General features: G+C 49.9%; 1 protein-coding gene across 1 annotated transcript in view; it reads right to left on the reverse strand.

Annotated features, from left to right (window-relative positions):
* Positions 1-17,408, reverse strand: part of LOC148506421 (uncharacterized) — a 200,766-nt gene that overhangs the window by 43,419 nt on the left and 139,939 nt on the right. Inside the window, exons 5-6 of the mRNA XM_088446795.1 lie at positions 6,345-6,638; positions 2,724-3,017 (exon numbers count right to left, since the gene is read on the reverse strand). Coding sequence (XP_088302921.1) covers positions 2,724-3,017; positions 6,345-6,638 — 588 coding nt within the window. The remainder of the gene's footprint in view (positions 1-2,723; positions 3,018-6,344; positions 6,639-17,408) is intronic.

The following is a 17,408-nucleotide window of genomic DNA, read 5'->3' on the forward strand; positions in this document are numbered from 1 at the left end:
CATGTGCTAGGTGGACAATGAGGAGATTGGCTCGAGTATGTCGGCGCCATTATGCTGACAAAATAAAAATGCTGCATAAAGGATAATAATGGTGTTGGCAGTACATGTGTAAATGCGCTGCTGTTAGTGCGCCAACATACTCCCGCCGATCTCCTGCTTGGCGACATAATGATTGTCCATATCCAGAATACGTCCCCACTGCATCGATGTCACACAAGGTTCTGAGCATGGGTGTAACTGCCCATGAGTATTTTCATTTTGTAATTAATATGCTATTTATTACATGTGGGTGCATTTATGTCGCTGTTGCTTGCGTGTCCTACCTGTATATACTTGATGATTAGTAGGAGCGGCAGAATTGGGGAGACACATTATTTATGAGAGAAACTAAACTCATGTCAAGTGATATTTGCGGATCTGACATTTTTTTAACAAAAACTTTAGCTGTGTATACCCCGAGCGTAATTATTAACATAGTTTGTCTAAATAATTTGTTGACTCATTCATTTTAACTAATACATTAATAAAGGTTATATTTTAGCTGAATCATACAAATCAATAAGAGTGCCCCATATAATAGAGTCTGCTTCCTCTCCTCTTTGTACGAATTTTGGGCCTGCTTCAGACCGCTCGCGGGCGCTATGCGCTCGCAAGCGTGTCGATGGTGGCCCAGCCGGCTCCGTCGTGCGCATGCGCGAGACCCGGATAGCGACGGCTAAGCCGTCGTTCCGGGTCTCGTAACAAACGGGGCGTGCTGTTGATGTTGAGTGACAGCACGCCCCTTTGGTGGGCGGGCCGGGGGCGTGGCTGCCCAGACGGAGGCGTTCCCATGGGAACGCCTACCGTCTGGGTCTGGCCCCACTGACATCACAAGTGATGTCAGTGGGAGTGCTTCCGGCTCTGTTAGAGCCGAAAGCACTCTAGGGCTTGCGGCAACGATACTCTACCACAAGGGTCTCGTCGCAAGCCCGATGGTCGCGATGGTCTTGACCATCGCGACCATCGTCATGGCCGCTCGCATAAGCTGTGGGTGGTCACCTACAGCTATGTGAGCGGCCAAGAGGCCGCAACCAAAAAAAAACGCCCTGATTCAGAGCGGGCGCTCGTTACACTTCATGTAATACAGGTTTTCTGTATATGGAACACTTTCAGTTGGTTTTTGTGTAGTAAATATTTATGTGCCAATTAATGGCTCATCTGTATAGACCAATATATTGTTTCTAGTGCGGATTCAATTCCTTGTTGTCATGGGTGTAACTACAACAGCGCTGCGCTAATGTGACACAACCTCGCAGTATGGTGTTCCAGCTAGTGCACGGCCAAGAAAGAGATCACCCAAAGAAGGGAGACTACGATACACCTCTGTCAGCAGCCGGCGCGCAGTCTACATTATATTATATGTTATATTAGCGGATCTGACTGCGGTCATCCGCCTAGATCTCGCATCTGACAGTCCCACTAACTGTCCCTCTCTAGGTTCCAGCACTGTATAAACGCTCCTTGGGTTTCAGCTTTGATTTTCATCAACTGGAGTCAATTGATATTAAGAAATAATACGGGCAGTCATACCGCGTTATAAACCATCTGATACAATGGAACGATGAGCTGCTGTTACACGACTCTAATTGCCCAATCTCTGTAAGGTCAGTAACTTGTCACCGCTTCCCACATCTCTGCACCCTAGGGAAGTAGGTAATGATGATCCCTCTTGTGAATGAGATAAAGTGCTGGGATCACTCAGTGACTGGATCAGCCTGTCCTGTTAGAGGTGATCACTCAGTGACTGGGTCAGCCTGTCCTGTTAGAGGTGCTCAGTCAGTGACTGGATCAGCCTGTCCTGTTAGAGGTGATCACCCAGTGACTGGATCAGCCTGTCCTGTTAGAGGTGCTCAGTCAGTGACTGGATCAGCCTGTCCTGTTAGAGGTGCTCAGTCAGTGACTGGATCAGCCTGTCCTGTTAGAGGTGCTCACTCAGTGACTGGGTCAGCCTGTCCTGTTAGAGGTGCTCACTCAGTGACTGGATCAGCCTGTCCTGTTAGAGGTGATCACTTAGTGACTGGATCAGCCTGTCCTGTTAGAGGTGCTCAGTCAGTGACTGGATCAGCCTGTCCTGTTGGAGGTGCTCACACAGTGACTGGGTCAGCCTGTCCTGTTAGAGGTGCTCAGTCAGTGACTGGATCAGCCTGTCCTGTTGGAGGTGCTCACACAGTGACTGGGTCAGCCTGTCCTGTTAGAGGTGCTCAGTCAGTGACTGGATCAGCCTGTCCTGTTAAAGGTGATCACTCAGTGACTTGATCAGCCTGTCCTGTTAGAGGTGCTCAGTTAGTGACCCCTGGGGGCTGCAATGTAACCTCTATGGTGCTGAGGGCCATGTGTCCAACATAACACAGCAGGCACAAGGGAATCCTTCTGTTCATCTATCCTGCACAAGCCGCGCTACAAGGAGCATCACGCAGATCAGGGGGTCTCATGCGCCTTACCGTGTCACCCACCGTACCCCGTGGCAACGGCCCTGATCGGACAGGTGAGGGTGCTACCATTACTATGTAAGATTTGTGCTCTTCTGTATTGGCTCCTGTAGTCAGTTATTAGCTGGAGAACTGTGTTTGGTGTCTGCGCACTTTTTAAGTTCATAACATTTTTCTAATAGCGAAAACTTGATTTAAAACAAAAAAAGATCAGAGTAAGTCAGACAGTGACTGAATGAAGCTGTTAGTACTTACCGGTCACACGGAGAGAGAACGTTGTGAATACAATCTGAGTCCCTGTAACGATGACCTCTGCTTTGTACGTCCCGGAGTCCCTGACAGACACGTTTCTTATAGTCAGATGTCCGGATGCCAGATCCGCTTCCACTCTCTCTTCCCAGTTCCCATAATAATCTGGTGCATCGGTCTTGGTTAAGTCCACAATCTTATTCTCATTGAATGTCCAGCTGATTTCCCTGGGGTCTCCGGTTAACGTTACTTTTAAAATGACATCGCTTCCCGTTACAGCATTTATTGTCTGAGATGGAGCTGGGGAGATATACGAATAATATAGCAGGACAGGGGACATACAGAGCATATTATACACATCTTACACCTGAGTATAAAGACGGCAACATACAGTATGTGATGTAATAATTATACTGCGTGACCTTCACCTCACTCACTCAGTGTCACCCCCAATCTGTGCGTCATTCTCCATCTTTCCTCCTGACCATCAATAGGCAAGAAGGGAGGAGGAGAGCGGGGACCCTACAGACCAGACATAATGCGCACATACACTAGGCGACCGCGGAACGACAGTACGATTACAACATCGTAATCGTACAGTCGTTCCTGATCCCTTGCAGTGTCCCCTGTGGTAGTGCCCCTTATGCAGTGCCCCCTGTAGTAGTGCCCCTTATGCAGTGCCCCCTGTAGTGCCCCTTATGCAGTGCCCCCTGTAGTGCCCCTTATGCAGTGCCCCCTAAAGTAGTGCCCCTTATGCAGTGCCCCCAGTAGTAGCGCACCTTATACAATGCCCCCTGTAGTAGTGCCCCTTATGCAGTGCCCCCTGTAGTAATGCCCCTTATGCAGTGCCCCCTGCAGTAGTGCCCCTTATGCAGTGCCCCCTGTAGTAGTGCCCCTTATGCAGTGCCCCCTGTAGTAGTGCCCCTTATGCAGTGCCCCCTAAAGTAGTGCCCCTTATGCAGTGCCCCCTGTAGTACCCCTTATGCAGTGCCCCCTGTAGTAATGCCCCTTATGCAGTGCCCCCTGTAGTGCCCCTTATGCAGTGCCCCCTGTAGTAGTGCCCCTTATGCTCTGCCCCCTGTAGTAGTGACCCTTATGCAGTGCCCCCTAAAGTAGTGCCCCCTCCCAGTGCAGAACAGCCCCCACATCCCTGAGCAGTACTTACCTAACTTCACGCTGGGCACCGCTCCACGCTGTCAGCAGGGACGCAGATTCCTCACATCGTGGGTGACGTCACCCGCGCCTCTGATCACTTCAGTGGGCAGCATTCCCAGTTGCTGTAGGCAAGTTGGGCGTGATCTACCGGCGGGAGCTCCGTGAGCTACCGGTAGATCACGATCAACGTTTTGGCCAGGCCAGCTGTATATGGAAGTCCAGGGAATGGTAAGACACCTGCTGGATTGTGTGCGTAGTGCAGGGCAGCCCAGGGAATGGTAAGACACCTGCTGGATTGTGTGCGTAGTGCAGGGCAGCCCAGGAGATGGTAAGACACCTGCTGGATTGTGTGCGTAGTGCAGGGCAGCCCTGGGAATGGTAAGACACCTGCTGGATTGTGTGCGTAGTGCAGGGCAGCCCAGGGAATGGTAAGACACCTGCTGGATTGTGTGCGTAGTGCAGGGCAGCCCAGGGAATGGTAAGACACCTGCTGGATTGTGTGCGTAGTGCAGGGCAGCCCAGGAGATGGTAAGACACCTGCTGGATTGTGTGCGTAGTGCAGGGCAGCCCAGGGAATGGTAAGACACCTGCTGGATTGTGTGCGTAGTGCAGGGCAGCCCAGGGAATGGTAAGACACCTGCTGGATTGTGTGCGTAGTGCAGGGCAGCCCTGGGAATGGTAAGACACCTGCTGGATTGTGTGCGTAGTGCAGGGCAGCCCAGGGAATGGTAAGACACCTGCTGGATTGTGTGCGTAGTGCAGGGCAGCCCAGGAGATGGTAAGACACCTGCTGGATTGTGTGCGTAGTGCAGGGCAGCCCAGGGAATGGTAAGACACCTGCTGGATTGTGTGCGTAGTGCAGGGCAGCCCAGGAGATGGTAAGACACCTGCTGGATTGTGTGCGTAGTGCAGGGCAGCCCAGGGAATGGTAAGACACCTGCTGGATTGTGTGCGTAGTGCAGGGCAGCCCAGGAGATGGTAAGACACCTGCTGGATTGTGTGCGTAGTGCAGGGCAGCCCTGGGAATGGTAAGACACCTGCTGGATTGTGTGCGTAGTGCAGGGCAGCCCAGGGAATGGTAAGACACCTGCTGGATTGTGTGCGTAGTGCAGGGCAGCCCAGGGAATGGTAAGACACCTGCTGGATTGTGTGCGTAGTGCAGGGCAGCCCAGGAGATGGTAAGACACCTGCTGGATTGTGTGCGTAGTGCAGGGCAGCCCAGGGAATGGTAAGACACCTGCTGGATTGTGTGCGTAGTGCAGGGCAGCCCAGGGAATGGTAAGACACCTGCTGGATTGTGTGCGTAGTGCAGGGCAGCCCAGGAGATGGTAAGACACCTGCTGGATTGTGTGCGTAGTGCAGGGCAGCCCAGGAGATGGTAAGACACCTGCTGGATTGTGTGCGTAGTGCAGGGCAGCCCAGGAGATGACTACAGACTGAACGGTGCAGGATACACTTTGTATAACGGTAACTGGAGATTAGTCCTAGGCATGGTAATAACCGTGGGTGCAAGTGCTGGATACATGGTGCAGGAAACACTTTATGGGCACAAATAACGGTAAGATAACGGAAGGTACTGGATGCTTGGGCAGAATAAATGGCAGATACACTTTGAAAGTGCAATTCACCCATGGCGGGTACAGACACAGGTATACGCCAGGAGTGCAGATGGCTGGAGGCAGGGAATGCAGGACAGCCAGGAGTCAGCAGACTGATTTGGTTCTGCAAGCAGAGGTGGATTAATAAGGCGTTCCCACTGCCTATTGGTTAGCCAGATCATGTGAGCGTGAGTCCAGGAATCTTGTAGGCTAATGCAGTTACCAGATCAACATCCAAGATGGCGGCGACCATGCTCCGGCACCGCAGGTACTACCAGACAGGGCATGCCAGGCCCACATGGAGATGTGCCAGCCAGGACTCTGGGACACCAAACACGGCCAGGAGTGGCACGGACTGCGATGACCTGACACCTGGTAACGGAGACTATGACCACTATGTGTGACAAGGAATAACCATAGTAGCACTATGGCTTCATGCGTCACCGCGATTAGAAGTAAAGCAGCTATGGCAACACGATAAGTGCGCTATAGTACATCTCCCCAATATTACTATACAAATGTACACAGCAGGCATAAGGGAATCCTTCTATTCCAGTACATTAATCTATCCTGCACAAGCCGCAGTACAGGGAGCGTCACGCAGATCAGGGGATCTCATACGCCTTCCCGTGTCGCCCACCGTACTCCGTGGCATCGGCCCTGATCGGACATGTGAGGGCGCTACCATTACTATGTAAGATTTCTGCTCTTCTATACTGGCTGCTGTAGTTGCTTCTTAGCTGGGGAACGTTTTTTGGTGTCTGCGCTTTTCAAGTTCATAAAATCTTCTCAATAAAGAAACATGATGTTAAACAATATAAAATCAGAGTAAGTCACGACGGTGACTGAATGAATGTGTTAGTCACGTACTTACCGGTCACACGGAGAGAGAACGCTGTGGGTACAATCTGACTTTTAGCATCAATGACCTCTGCTTTATACGTCCCAGAGTCACTGACAGACACGTTTCTTATAGTCAGAGGTCCGAATGGCAGATCCTCTTTCACTCGCTCTCTCCACTTCCCATAAAACGTCGGTGGGCCGGACTTGGTTAAGACCACGATCTTATTACCATCTAATGTCCAGCGGATTTCGCTGGGGTTTCCAGGTAATGTTGCATGAAACGTTACATCGCTGCCTGCAACTGCAGATATGTTCTTGTGTTGAGCTGGGGAAATATAAGAATAACATAGTGACAATATTGCAGGATATAAACATGACAGGGGACATACAGAGCATATTATCCACAGCTTACACCCGGGTATACAATACGTGATGTAATCATAATTATACCGTGTGCCCCCACCTCACTCACTGCGCAATCTCTCTGCGTCACCCCCTATCTGTGCATCTTTCCTCCCACACATCCATAGGAAGAAGGGATGAGAGCGGGGAGCCCCCTACAGACCACTTACAGAATAACATATAGCGAGTAACTGCGGCACTGCGCACGGCCTCGCACAGACTGCAAAGCACCTAGGTGACTGTCTCACATTTAAAAGCAAAGTTGCTGTGAGCTTTAAACCATGATCGCATACCCTGAGCGTAACACTAATGTGATGGCTATGTCCATGTTATAATTCTGAGCAATACAGTAGGGACTTGCAGTAAAGTGGGGAACCTTTTCGGGGGCTGCAAGCTTAAATGCATTGATCAATTCATGAACCAAAACCCCATTAGTTATTATTATTATTGTTGTTATTATGGTGAGTGCAGAGCCCCTGTGATTATCACAGTGACGGTCATTGTCTCGCGGGATAATGACTGGAGAAGCTCCTCGGCAGCCTGCTGTAAGTAACCGCTGAGCTGACTGAGAGAACATGGAGGTAGGAGCCGCCTGTCACTTAGCAGCGCTGCCATTGATATCAGGTGTTTGTACTAACCCGGCACAAATGGTACAGACCGTTAAAAAACGGTATTGTACTGGCTAAATCGGTATAGATGGAGTACCGCCTCTGGTGTTCATATATTGTGGGGACGCTGTTCCCTGTAAGGAGGGAACCTGAGCAAGTACTGTGCATTTGTTTACCAGTGAGTGTCAGATCATTGTTGAATTTCTATATATATTATATATTGTATGTAACCAGGTTAAAGGGTTAGAGACAAAGGTTGCATCATTAAAAATACATATATGAGGTAATCTATTAATAATTTATTTCATAGTCTATAGTAAAAATATATATGTATAGCAATTCATGATTTCTATATATGAAATGGTTACTTTGAGGTAAAATGAATGTACAATTTATGAAAGAAAGCATATATATATATGTTACATGTATTTATATCACAGTTTATGTGGTACTCTTTTCTCTGTGGTGAGGATGTGCACAGGGGAAGAAAGGGCGGAGTGATATAGCTGGGAGTGGTTGGGTTCCTGTCAGAAAAAGAAGGGCAGGTACAGAGACAGAGATATAACAGCTGTCAGCAACTGCTGACAGTTAGTCTGGTGTTCCCCTGCTTAAGTCCCCACCTCCCTGTATCCCAGGCAGCGCAGTCGCGGTGGGCTGCTGGGCGCAGGGGGTGGAGCCGATGAGGAGGCATTAGCAGCAGCTGTCAGCGGATGAGGCTTACCACTGACAGCAGAGAGATTATGGCGGCAGAGGTCCGAGCGCTGTTGCAGCAGCGGGGCAGAGCAGCACTAAAGGCAATGCGGTGGAGGCGGAGTCTGGGCTGTCAGTCTAAATGGCTGAATCAGAGGAAGGATAAGGACGTAGCAGGCACAGGGAGACACTGCTGCACATTACCATATATGATAGATCAGTGCAGGGTGATAAGGACGTAGCAGGCACAGGGAGACACTGCTGCACATTACCATATATGATAGGTCAGTGCAGGGTGATGAGGACGTAGCAGGCACAGGGAGACACTGCTGCACACTACCATATATGATAGGTCAGTGCAGGGTGATGAGGACGTAGCAGGCAGAGGGAGACACTGCTGCACATTACCATATATGATAGGTCAGTGCAGTGTGATAAGGACGTAGCAGGCACAGGGAGACACTGCTGCACACTACCATATATGATAGATCAGTGCAGGGTGATAAGGACGTAGCAGGCACAGGGAGACACTGCTGCACATTACCATATATGATAGGTCAGTGCAGTGTGATAAGGACGTAGCAGGCAGAGGGAGACACTGCTGCACATTACCATATATGATAGGTCAGTGCAGTGTGATAAGGACGTAGCAGGCACAGGGAGACACTGCTGCACACTACCATATATGATAGATCAGTGCAGGGTGATAAGGACGTAGCAGGCACAGGGAGACACTGCTGCACATTACCATATATGATAGGTCAGTGCAGGGTGATGAGGACGTAGCAGGCACAGGGAGACACTGTTGCACACTACCATATATGATAGGTCAGTGCAGGGTGATGAGGACGTAGCAGGCACAGGGAGACACTGCTGCACACTACCATATATGATAGGTCAGTGCAGTGTGATAAGGACGTAGCAGGCACAGGGAGACACTGCTGCACACTACCATATATGATAGGTCAGTGCAGGGTGATGAGGACGTAGCAGGCACAGGGAGACACTGCTGCACACTACCATATATGATAGGTCAGTGCAGGGTGATGAGGACGTAGCAGGCACAGGGAGACACTGCTGCACACTACCATATATGATAGGTCAGTGCAGTGTGATAAGGACGTAGCAGGCACAGGGAGACACTGCTGCACACTACCATATATGATAGATCAGTGCAGGGTGATAAGGACGTAGCAGGCACAGGGAGACACTGCTGCACATTACCATATATGATAGGTCAGTGCAGGGTGATGAGGACGTAGCAGGCACAGGGAGACACTGCTGCACACTACCATATATGATAGGTCAGTGCAGGGTGATGAGGACGTAGCAGGCACAGGGAGACACTGCTGCACACTACCATATATGATAGGTCAGTGCAGTGTGATGAGGACGTAGCAGGCACAGGGAGACACTGCTGCACACTACCATATATGATAGGTCAGTGCAGGGTGATGAGGACGTAGCAGGCACAGGGAGACACTGCTGCACACTACCATATATGATAGGTCAGTGCAGGGTGATGAGGACGTAGCAGGCACAGGGAGACACTGCTGCACACTACCATATATGATAGGTCAGTGCAGGGTGATGAGGACGTAGCAGGCACAGGGAGACACTGCTGCACACTACCATATATGATAGGTCAGTGCAGTGTGATAAGGACGTAGCAGGCACAGGGAGACACTGCTGCTCACTACCATATATGATAGGTCAGTGCAGGGTGATGAGGACGTAGCAGGCACAGGGAGACACTGCTGCACACTACCATATATGATAGGTCAGTGCAGGGTGATGAGGACGTAGCAGGCACAGGGAGACACTGCTGCACACTACCATATATGATAGGTCAGTGCAGTGTGATAAGGACGTAGCAGGCACAGGGAGACACTGCTGCACACTACCATATATGATAGATCAGTGCAGGGTGATGAGGACGTAGCAGGCACAGGGAGACACTGCTGCACATTACCATATATGATAGGTCAGTGCAGGGTGATGAGGACGTAGCAGGCACAGGGAGACACTGCTGCACACTACCATATATGATAGGTCAGTGCAGGGTGATGAGGACGTAGCAGGCACAGGGAGACACTGCTGCACACTACCATATATGATAGGTCAGTGCAGTGTGATAAGGACGTAGCAGGCACAGGGAGACACTGCTGCACACTACCATATATGATAGGTCAGTGCAGGGTGATGAGGACGTAGCAGGCAGAGGGAGACACTGCTGCACACTACCATATATGATAGGTCAGTGCAGGGTGATGAGGACGTAGCAGGCACAGGGAGACACTGCTGCACACTACCATATATGATAGGTCAGTGCAGTGTGATAAGGACGTAGCAGGCACAGGGAGACACTGCTGCACACTACCATATATGATAGATCAGTGCAGGGTGATAAGGACGTAGCAGGCACAGGGAGACACTGCTGCACATTACCATATATGATAGGTCAGTGCAGGGTGATGAGGACGTAGCAGGCACAGGGAGACACTGCTGCACACTACCATATATGATAGGTCAGTGCAGGGTGATGAGGACGTAGCAGGCACAAGGAGACACTGCTGCACACTACCATATATGATAGGTCAGTGCAGTGTGATAAGGACGTAGCAGGCACAGGGAGACACTGCTGCACACTACCATATATGATAGGTCAGTGCAGGGTGATGAGGACGTAGCAGGCACAGGGAGACACTGCTGCACACTACCATATATGATAGGTCAGTGCAGGGTGATGAGGACGTAGCAGGCACAGGGAGACACTGCTGCACACTACCATATATGATAGGTCAGTGCAGGGTGATGAGGACGTAGCAGGCACAGGGAGACACTGCTGCACACTACCATATATGATAGGTCAGTGCAGTGTGATAAGGACGTAGCAGGCACAGGGAGACACTGCTGCACACTACCATATATGATAGGTCAGTGCAGGGTGATGAGGACGTAGCAGGCAGAGGGAGACACTGCTGCACACTACCATATATGATAGGTCAGTGCAGGGTGATGAGGACGTAGCAGGCACAGGGAGACACTGCTGCACACTACCATATATGATAGGTCAGTGCAGTGTGATAAGGACGTAGCAGGCACAGGGAGACACTGCTGCACACTACCATATATGATAGATCAGTGCAGGGTGATAAGGACGTAGCAGGCACAGGGAGACACTGCTGCACATTACCATATATGATAGGTCAGTGCAGGGTGATGAGGACGTAGCAGGCACAGGGAGACACTGCTGCACACTACCATATATGATAGGTCAGTGCAGGGTGATGAGGACGTAGCAGGCACAGGGAGACACTGCTGCACACTACCATATATGATAGGTCAGTGCAGTGTGATAAGGACGTAGCAGGCACAGGGAGACACTGCTGCACACTACCATATATGATAGGTCAGTGCAGGGTGATGAGGACGTAGCAGGCACAGGGAGACACTGCTGCACACTACCATATATGATAGGTCAGTGCAGGGTGATGAGGACGTAGCAGGCACAGGGAGACACTGCTGCACACTACCATATATGATAGGTCAGTGCAGTGTGATAAGGACGTAGCAGGCACAGGGAGACACTGCTGCACACTACCATATATGATAGGTCAGTGCAGGGTGATAAGGACGTAGCAGGCACAGGGAGACACTGCTGCACACTACCATATATGATAGGTCAGTGCAGGGTAATAAGGACGTAGCAGGCACAGGGAGACACTGCTGCACACTACCATATATGATAGGTCAGTGCAGGGTGATAAGGACGTAGCAGGCACAGGGAGACGCTGCTGCACACTACCATATATGATAGGTCAGTGCAGGGTGATAAGGACGTAGCAGGCACAGGAAGACACTGCTGCACATTACCATATATGATAGGTTAGTGCAGGGTGATAAGAACGTAGCAGGCACAGGGAGACACTGCTGCACATTACCATATATGATAGATCAGTGCAGGGTGATAAGGACGTAGCAGGCACAGGGAGACACTGCTGCACACTACCATATATGATAGGTCAGAGCAGGGTGATAAGGACGTAGCAGGCACAGGGAGACACTGCTGCACACTACCATATATGATAGGTCAGTGCAGGGTGATGAGGACGTAGCAGGCACAGGGAGACACTGCTGCACACTACCATATATGATAGGTCAGTGCAGGGTGATGAGGACGTAGCAGGCACAGGGAGACACTGCTGCACACTACCATATATGATAGGTCAGTGCAGTGTGATAAGGACGTAGCAGGCACAGGGAGACACTGCTGCACACTACCATATATGATAGGTCAGTGCAGGGTGATAAGGACGTAGCAGGCACAGGGAGACGCTGCTGCACACTACCATATATGATAGGTCAGTGCAGGGTAATAAGGACGTAGCAGGCACAGGGAGACGCTGCTGCACACTACCATATATGATAGGTCAGTGCAGGGTGATAAGGACGTAGCAGGCACAGGGAGACGCTGCTGCACACTACCATATATGATAGGTCAGTGCAGGGTGATAAGGACGTAGCAGGCACAGGAAGACACTGCTGCACATTACCATATATGATAGGTTAGTGCAGGGTGATAAGAACGTAGCAGGCACAGGGAGACACTGCTGCACATTACCATATATGATAGATCAGTGCAGGGTGATAAGGACGTAGCAGGCACAGGGAGACACTGCTGCACATTACCATATATGATAGGTTAGTGCAGGGTGATAAGGACGTAGCAGGCACAGGGAGACACTGCTGCACACTACCATATATGATAGGTCAGTGCAGGGTGATAAGGACGTAGCAGGCACAGGAAGACACTGCTGCACACTACCATATATGATAGGTCAGTGCAGTGTGATAAGGACGTAGCAGGCACAGGGAGACACTGCTGCACACTACCATATATGATAGGTCAGTGCAGGGTGATAAGGACGTAGCAGGCACAGGGAGACACTGCTGCACACTACCATATATGATAGGTCAGTGCAGGGTAATAAGGACGTAGCAGGAACAGGGAGACACTGCTGCACACTACCATATATGATAGGTCAGTGCAGGGTGATAAGGACGTAGCAGGCACAGGGAGACGCTGCTGCACACTACCATATATGATAGGTCAGTGCAGGGTGATGAGGACGTAGCAGGCACAGGGAGACGCTGCTGCACATTACCATATATGATAGGTCAGTGCAGGGTGATAAGGACGTAGCAGGCACAGGGAGACGCTGCTGCATACTACCATATATGATAGGTCAGTGCAGGGTGATGAGGACGTAGCAGGCACAGGGAGACGCTGCTGCACATTACCATATATGATAGGTCAGTGCAGGGTGATAAGGACGTAGCAGGCACAGGGAGACACTGCTGCACATTACCATATATGATAGGTCAGTGCAGGGTGATAAGGACGTAGCAGGCACAGGGAGAGACTGCTGCACACTACCATATATGATAGGTCAGTGCAGGGTAATAAGGACGTAGCAGGCACAGGGAGACACTGCTGCACACTACCATATATGATAGGTCAGTGCAGGGTGATAAGGACGTAGCAGGCACAGGGAGACACTGCTGCACATTACCATATATGATAGGTCAGTGCAGGGTGATAAGGACGTAAAAGGCACAGGGAGACACTGCTGCACATTACCATATATGATAGGTCAGTGCAGGGTGATAAGGACGTAGCAGGCACAGGGAGACGCTGCTGCACACTACCATATATGATAGGTCAGTGCAGGGTGATAAGGACGTAGCAGGCACAGGGAGACACTGCTGCACATTACCATATATGATAGATCAGTGCAGGGTAATAAGGACGTAGCAGGCACAGGGAGACACTGCTGCACATTACCATATATGATAGGTCAGTGCAGGGTGATAAGAACGTAGCAGGCACAGGGAGACACTGCTGCACATTACCATATATGATAGGTCAGTGCAGTGTGATAAGGACGTAGCAGGCACAGGGAGACACTGCTGCACACTACCATATATGATAGATCAGTGCAGGGTGATAAGGACGTAGCAGGCACAGGGAGACACTGCTGCACATTACCATATATGATAGGTCAGTGCAGGGTGATGAGGACGTAGCAGGCACAGGGAGACACTGCTGCACACTACCATATATGATAGGTCAGTGCAGGGTGATGAGGACGTAGCAGGCACAGGGAGACACTGCTGCACACTACCATATATGATAGGTCAGTGCAGTGTGATAAGGACGTAGCAGGCACAGGGAGACACTGCTGCACACTACCATATATGATAGGTCAGTGCAGGGTGATGAGGACGTAGCAGGCACAGGGAGACACTGCTGCACACTACCATATATGATAGGTCAGTGCAGGGTGATGAGGACGTAGCAGGCACAGGGAGACACTGCTGCACACTACCATATATGATAGGTCAGTGCAGTGTGATAAGGACGTAGCAGGCACAGGGAGACACTGCTGCACACTACCATATATGATAGGTCAGTGCAGGGTGATAAGGACGTAGCAGGCACAGGGAGACACTGCTGCACACTACCATATATGATAGGTCAGTGCAGGGTAATAAGGACGTAGCAGGCACAGGGAGACACTGCTGCACACTACCATATATGATAGGTCAGTGCAGGGTGATAAGGACGTAGCAGGCACAGGGAGACGCTGCTGCACACTACCATATATGATAGGTCAGTGCAGGGTGATAAGGACGTAGCAGGCACAGGAAGACACTGCTGCACATTACCATATATGATAGGTTAGTGCAGGGTGATAAGAACGTAGCAGGCACAGGGAGACACTGCTGCACATTACCATATATGATAGATCAGTGCAGGGTGATAAGGACGTAGCAGGCACAGGGAGACACTGCTGCACACTACCATATATGATAGGTCAGAGCAGGGTGATAAGGACGTAGCAGGCACAGGGAGACACTGCTGCACACTACCATATATGATAGGTCAGTGCAGGGTGATGAGGACGTAGCAGGCACAGGGAGACACTGCTGCACACTACCATATATGATAGGTCAGTGCAGGGTGATGAGGACGTAGCAGGCACAGGGAGACACTGCTGCACACTACCATATATGATAGGTCAGTGCAGTGTGATAAGGACGTAGCAGGCACAGGGAGACACTGCTGCACACTACCATATATGATAGGTCAGTGCAGGGTGATAAGGACGTAGCAGGCACAGGGAGACACTGCTGCACACTACCATATATGATAGGTCAGTGCAGGGTAATAAGGACGTAGCAGGCACAGGGAGACACTGCTGCACACTACCATATATGATAGGTCAGTGCAGGGTGATAAGGACGTAGCAGGCACAGGGAGACGCTGCTGCACACTACCATATATGATAGGTCAGTGCAGGGTGATAAGGACGTAGCAGGCACAGGAAGACACTGCTGCACATTACCATATATGATAGGTTAGTGCAGGGTGATAAGAACGTAGCAGGCACAGGGAGACACTGCTGCACATTACCATATATGATAGATCAGTGCAGGGTGATAAGGACGTAGCAGGCACAGGGAGACACTGCTGCACATTACCATATATGATAGGTTAGTGCAGGGTGATAAGGACGTAGCAGGCACAGGGAGACACTGCTGCACACTACCATATATGATAGGTCAGTGCAGGGTGATAAGGACGTAGCAGGCACAGGAAGACACTGCTGCACACTACCATATATGATAGGTCAGTGCAGTGTGATAAGGACGTAGCAGGCACAGGGAGACACTGCTGCACACTACCATATATGATAGGTCAGTGCAGGGTGATAAGGACGTAGCAGGCACAGGGAGACACTGCTGCACACTACCATATATGATAGGTCAGTGCAGGGTAATAAGGACGTAGCAGGCACAGGGAGACACTGCTGCACACTACCATATATGATAGGTCAGTGCAGGGTGATAAGGACGTAGCAGGCACAGGGAGACGCTGCTGCACACTACCATATATGATAGGTCAGTGCAGGGTGATGAGGACGTAGCAGGCACAGGGAGACACTGCTGCACATTACCATATATGATAGGTCAGTGCAGGGTGATGAGGACGTAGCAGGCACAGGGAGACACTGCTGCACATTACCATATATGATAGGTCAGTGCAGGGTGATAAGGACGTAGCAGGCACAGGAAGACACTGCTGCACATTACCATATATGATAGGTTAGTGCAGGGTGATAAGAACGTAGCAGGCACAGGGAGACACTGCTGCACATTACCATATATGATAGATCAGTGCAGGGTGATAAGGACGTAGCAGGCACAGGGAGACACTGCTGCACATTACCATATATGATAGGTTAGTGCAGGGTGATAAGGACGTAGCAGGCACAGGGAGACACTGCTGCACACTACCATATATGATAGGTCAGTGCAGGGTGATAAGGACGTAGCAGGCACAGGAAGACACTGCTGCACACTACCATATATGATAGGTCAGTGCAGTGTGATAAGGACGTAGCAGGCACAGGGAGACACTGCTGCACACTACCATATATGATAGGTCAGTGCAGGGTGATAAGGACGTAGCAGGCACAGGGAGACACTGCTGCACACTACCATATATGATAGGTCAGTGCAGGGTAATAAGGACGTAGCAGGCACAGGGAGACACTGCTGCACACTACCATATATGATAGGTCAGTGCAGGGTGATAAGGACGTAGCAGGCACAGGGAGACGCTGCTGCACACTACCATATATGATAGGTCAGTGCAGGGTGATGAGGACGTAGCAGGCACAGGGAGACGCTGCTGCACATTACCATATACGATAGGTCAGTGCAGGGTGATAAGGACGTAGCAGGCACAGGGAGATGCTGCTGCACATTACCATATACGATAGGTCAGTGCAGGGTGATAAGGACGTAGCACTATACATTATACTCATAGGTAATAGGATTTCCCAAGCAAGCCCTACAATTTAGCTTGGGTGGAGGCACTGGAATAGTAATAGGAGGTACACCACTTACAGTAGCATGAGTTTAATGGTGGGTAAAAAGAGATTACTTAGGAGTTAGTAACCTGGCGCCCTTTTAGAGGGTAATGGAGGGGGGGGGTTATATATATATATATATATATATATATATATATATAGTTATGATATAGATAGATATGAGATAAATAGATGAGATAGATATGAGATAGATAGATAGATATGAGATAAATAGATGAGATAGATAGATATGAGAGATAGATTGATAGATAGATATAGATATGAGATAAATAGATGAGATAGATATGAGACAGATAGATAGATAGATATGATATAGATATGAGAGAGATAGATAGATAGATAATGAGATACATATGAGATAGATAGATAAATGAGATAAATAGATGAGATAGATAGATATGAGATAGATAGATAGATAGATAGATAGATAGA

This window comes from Taudactylus pleione, unplaced genomic scaffold, assembly GCF_031769625.1.
Source record: "Taudactylus pleione unplaced genomic scaffold, aTauple2 ptg000405l, whole genome shotgun sequence".
Lineage (NCBI taxonomy): Eukaryota > Metazoa > Chordata > Amphibia > Anura > Myobatrachidae > Taudactylus > Taudactylus pleione.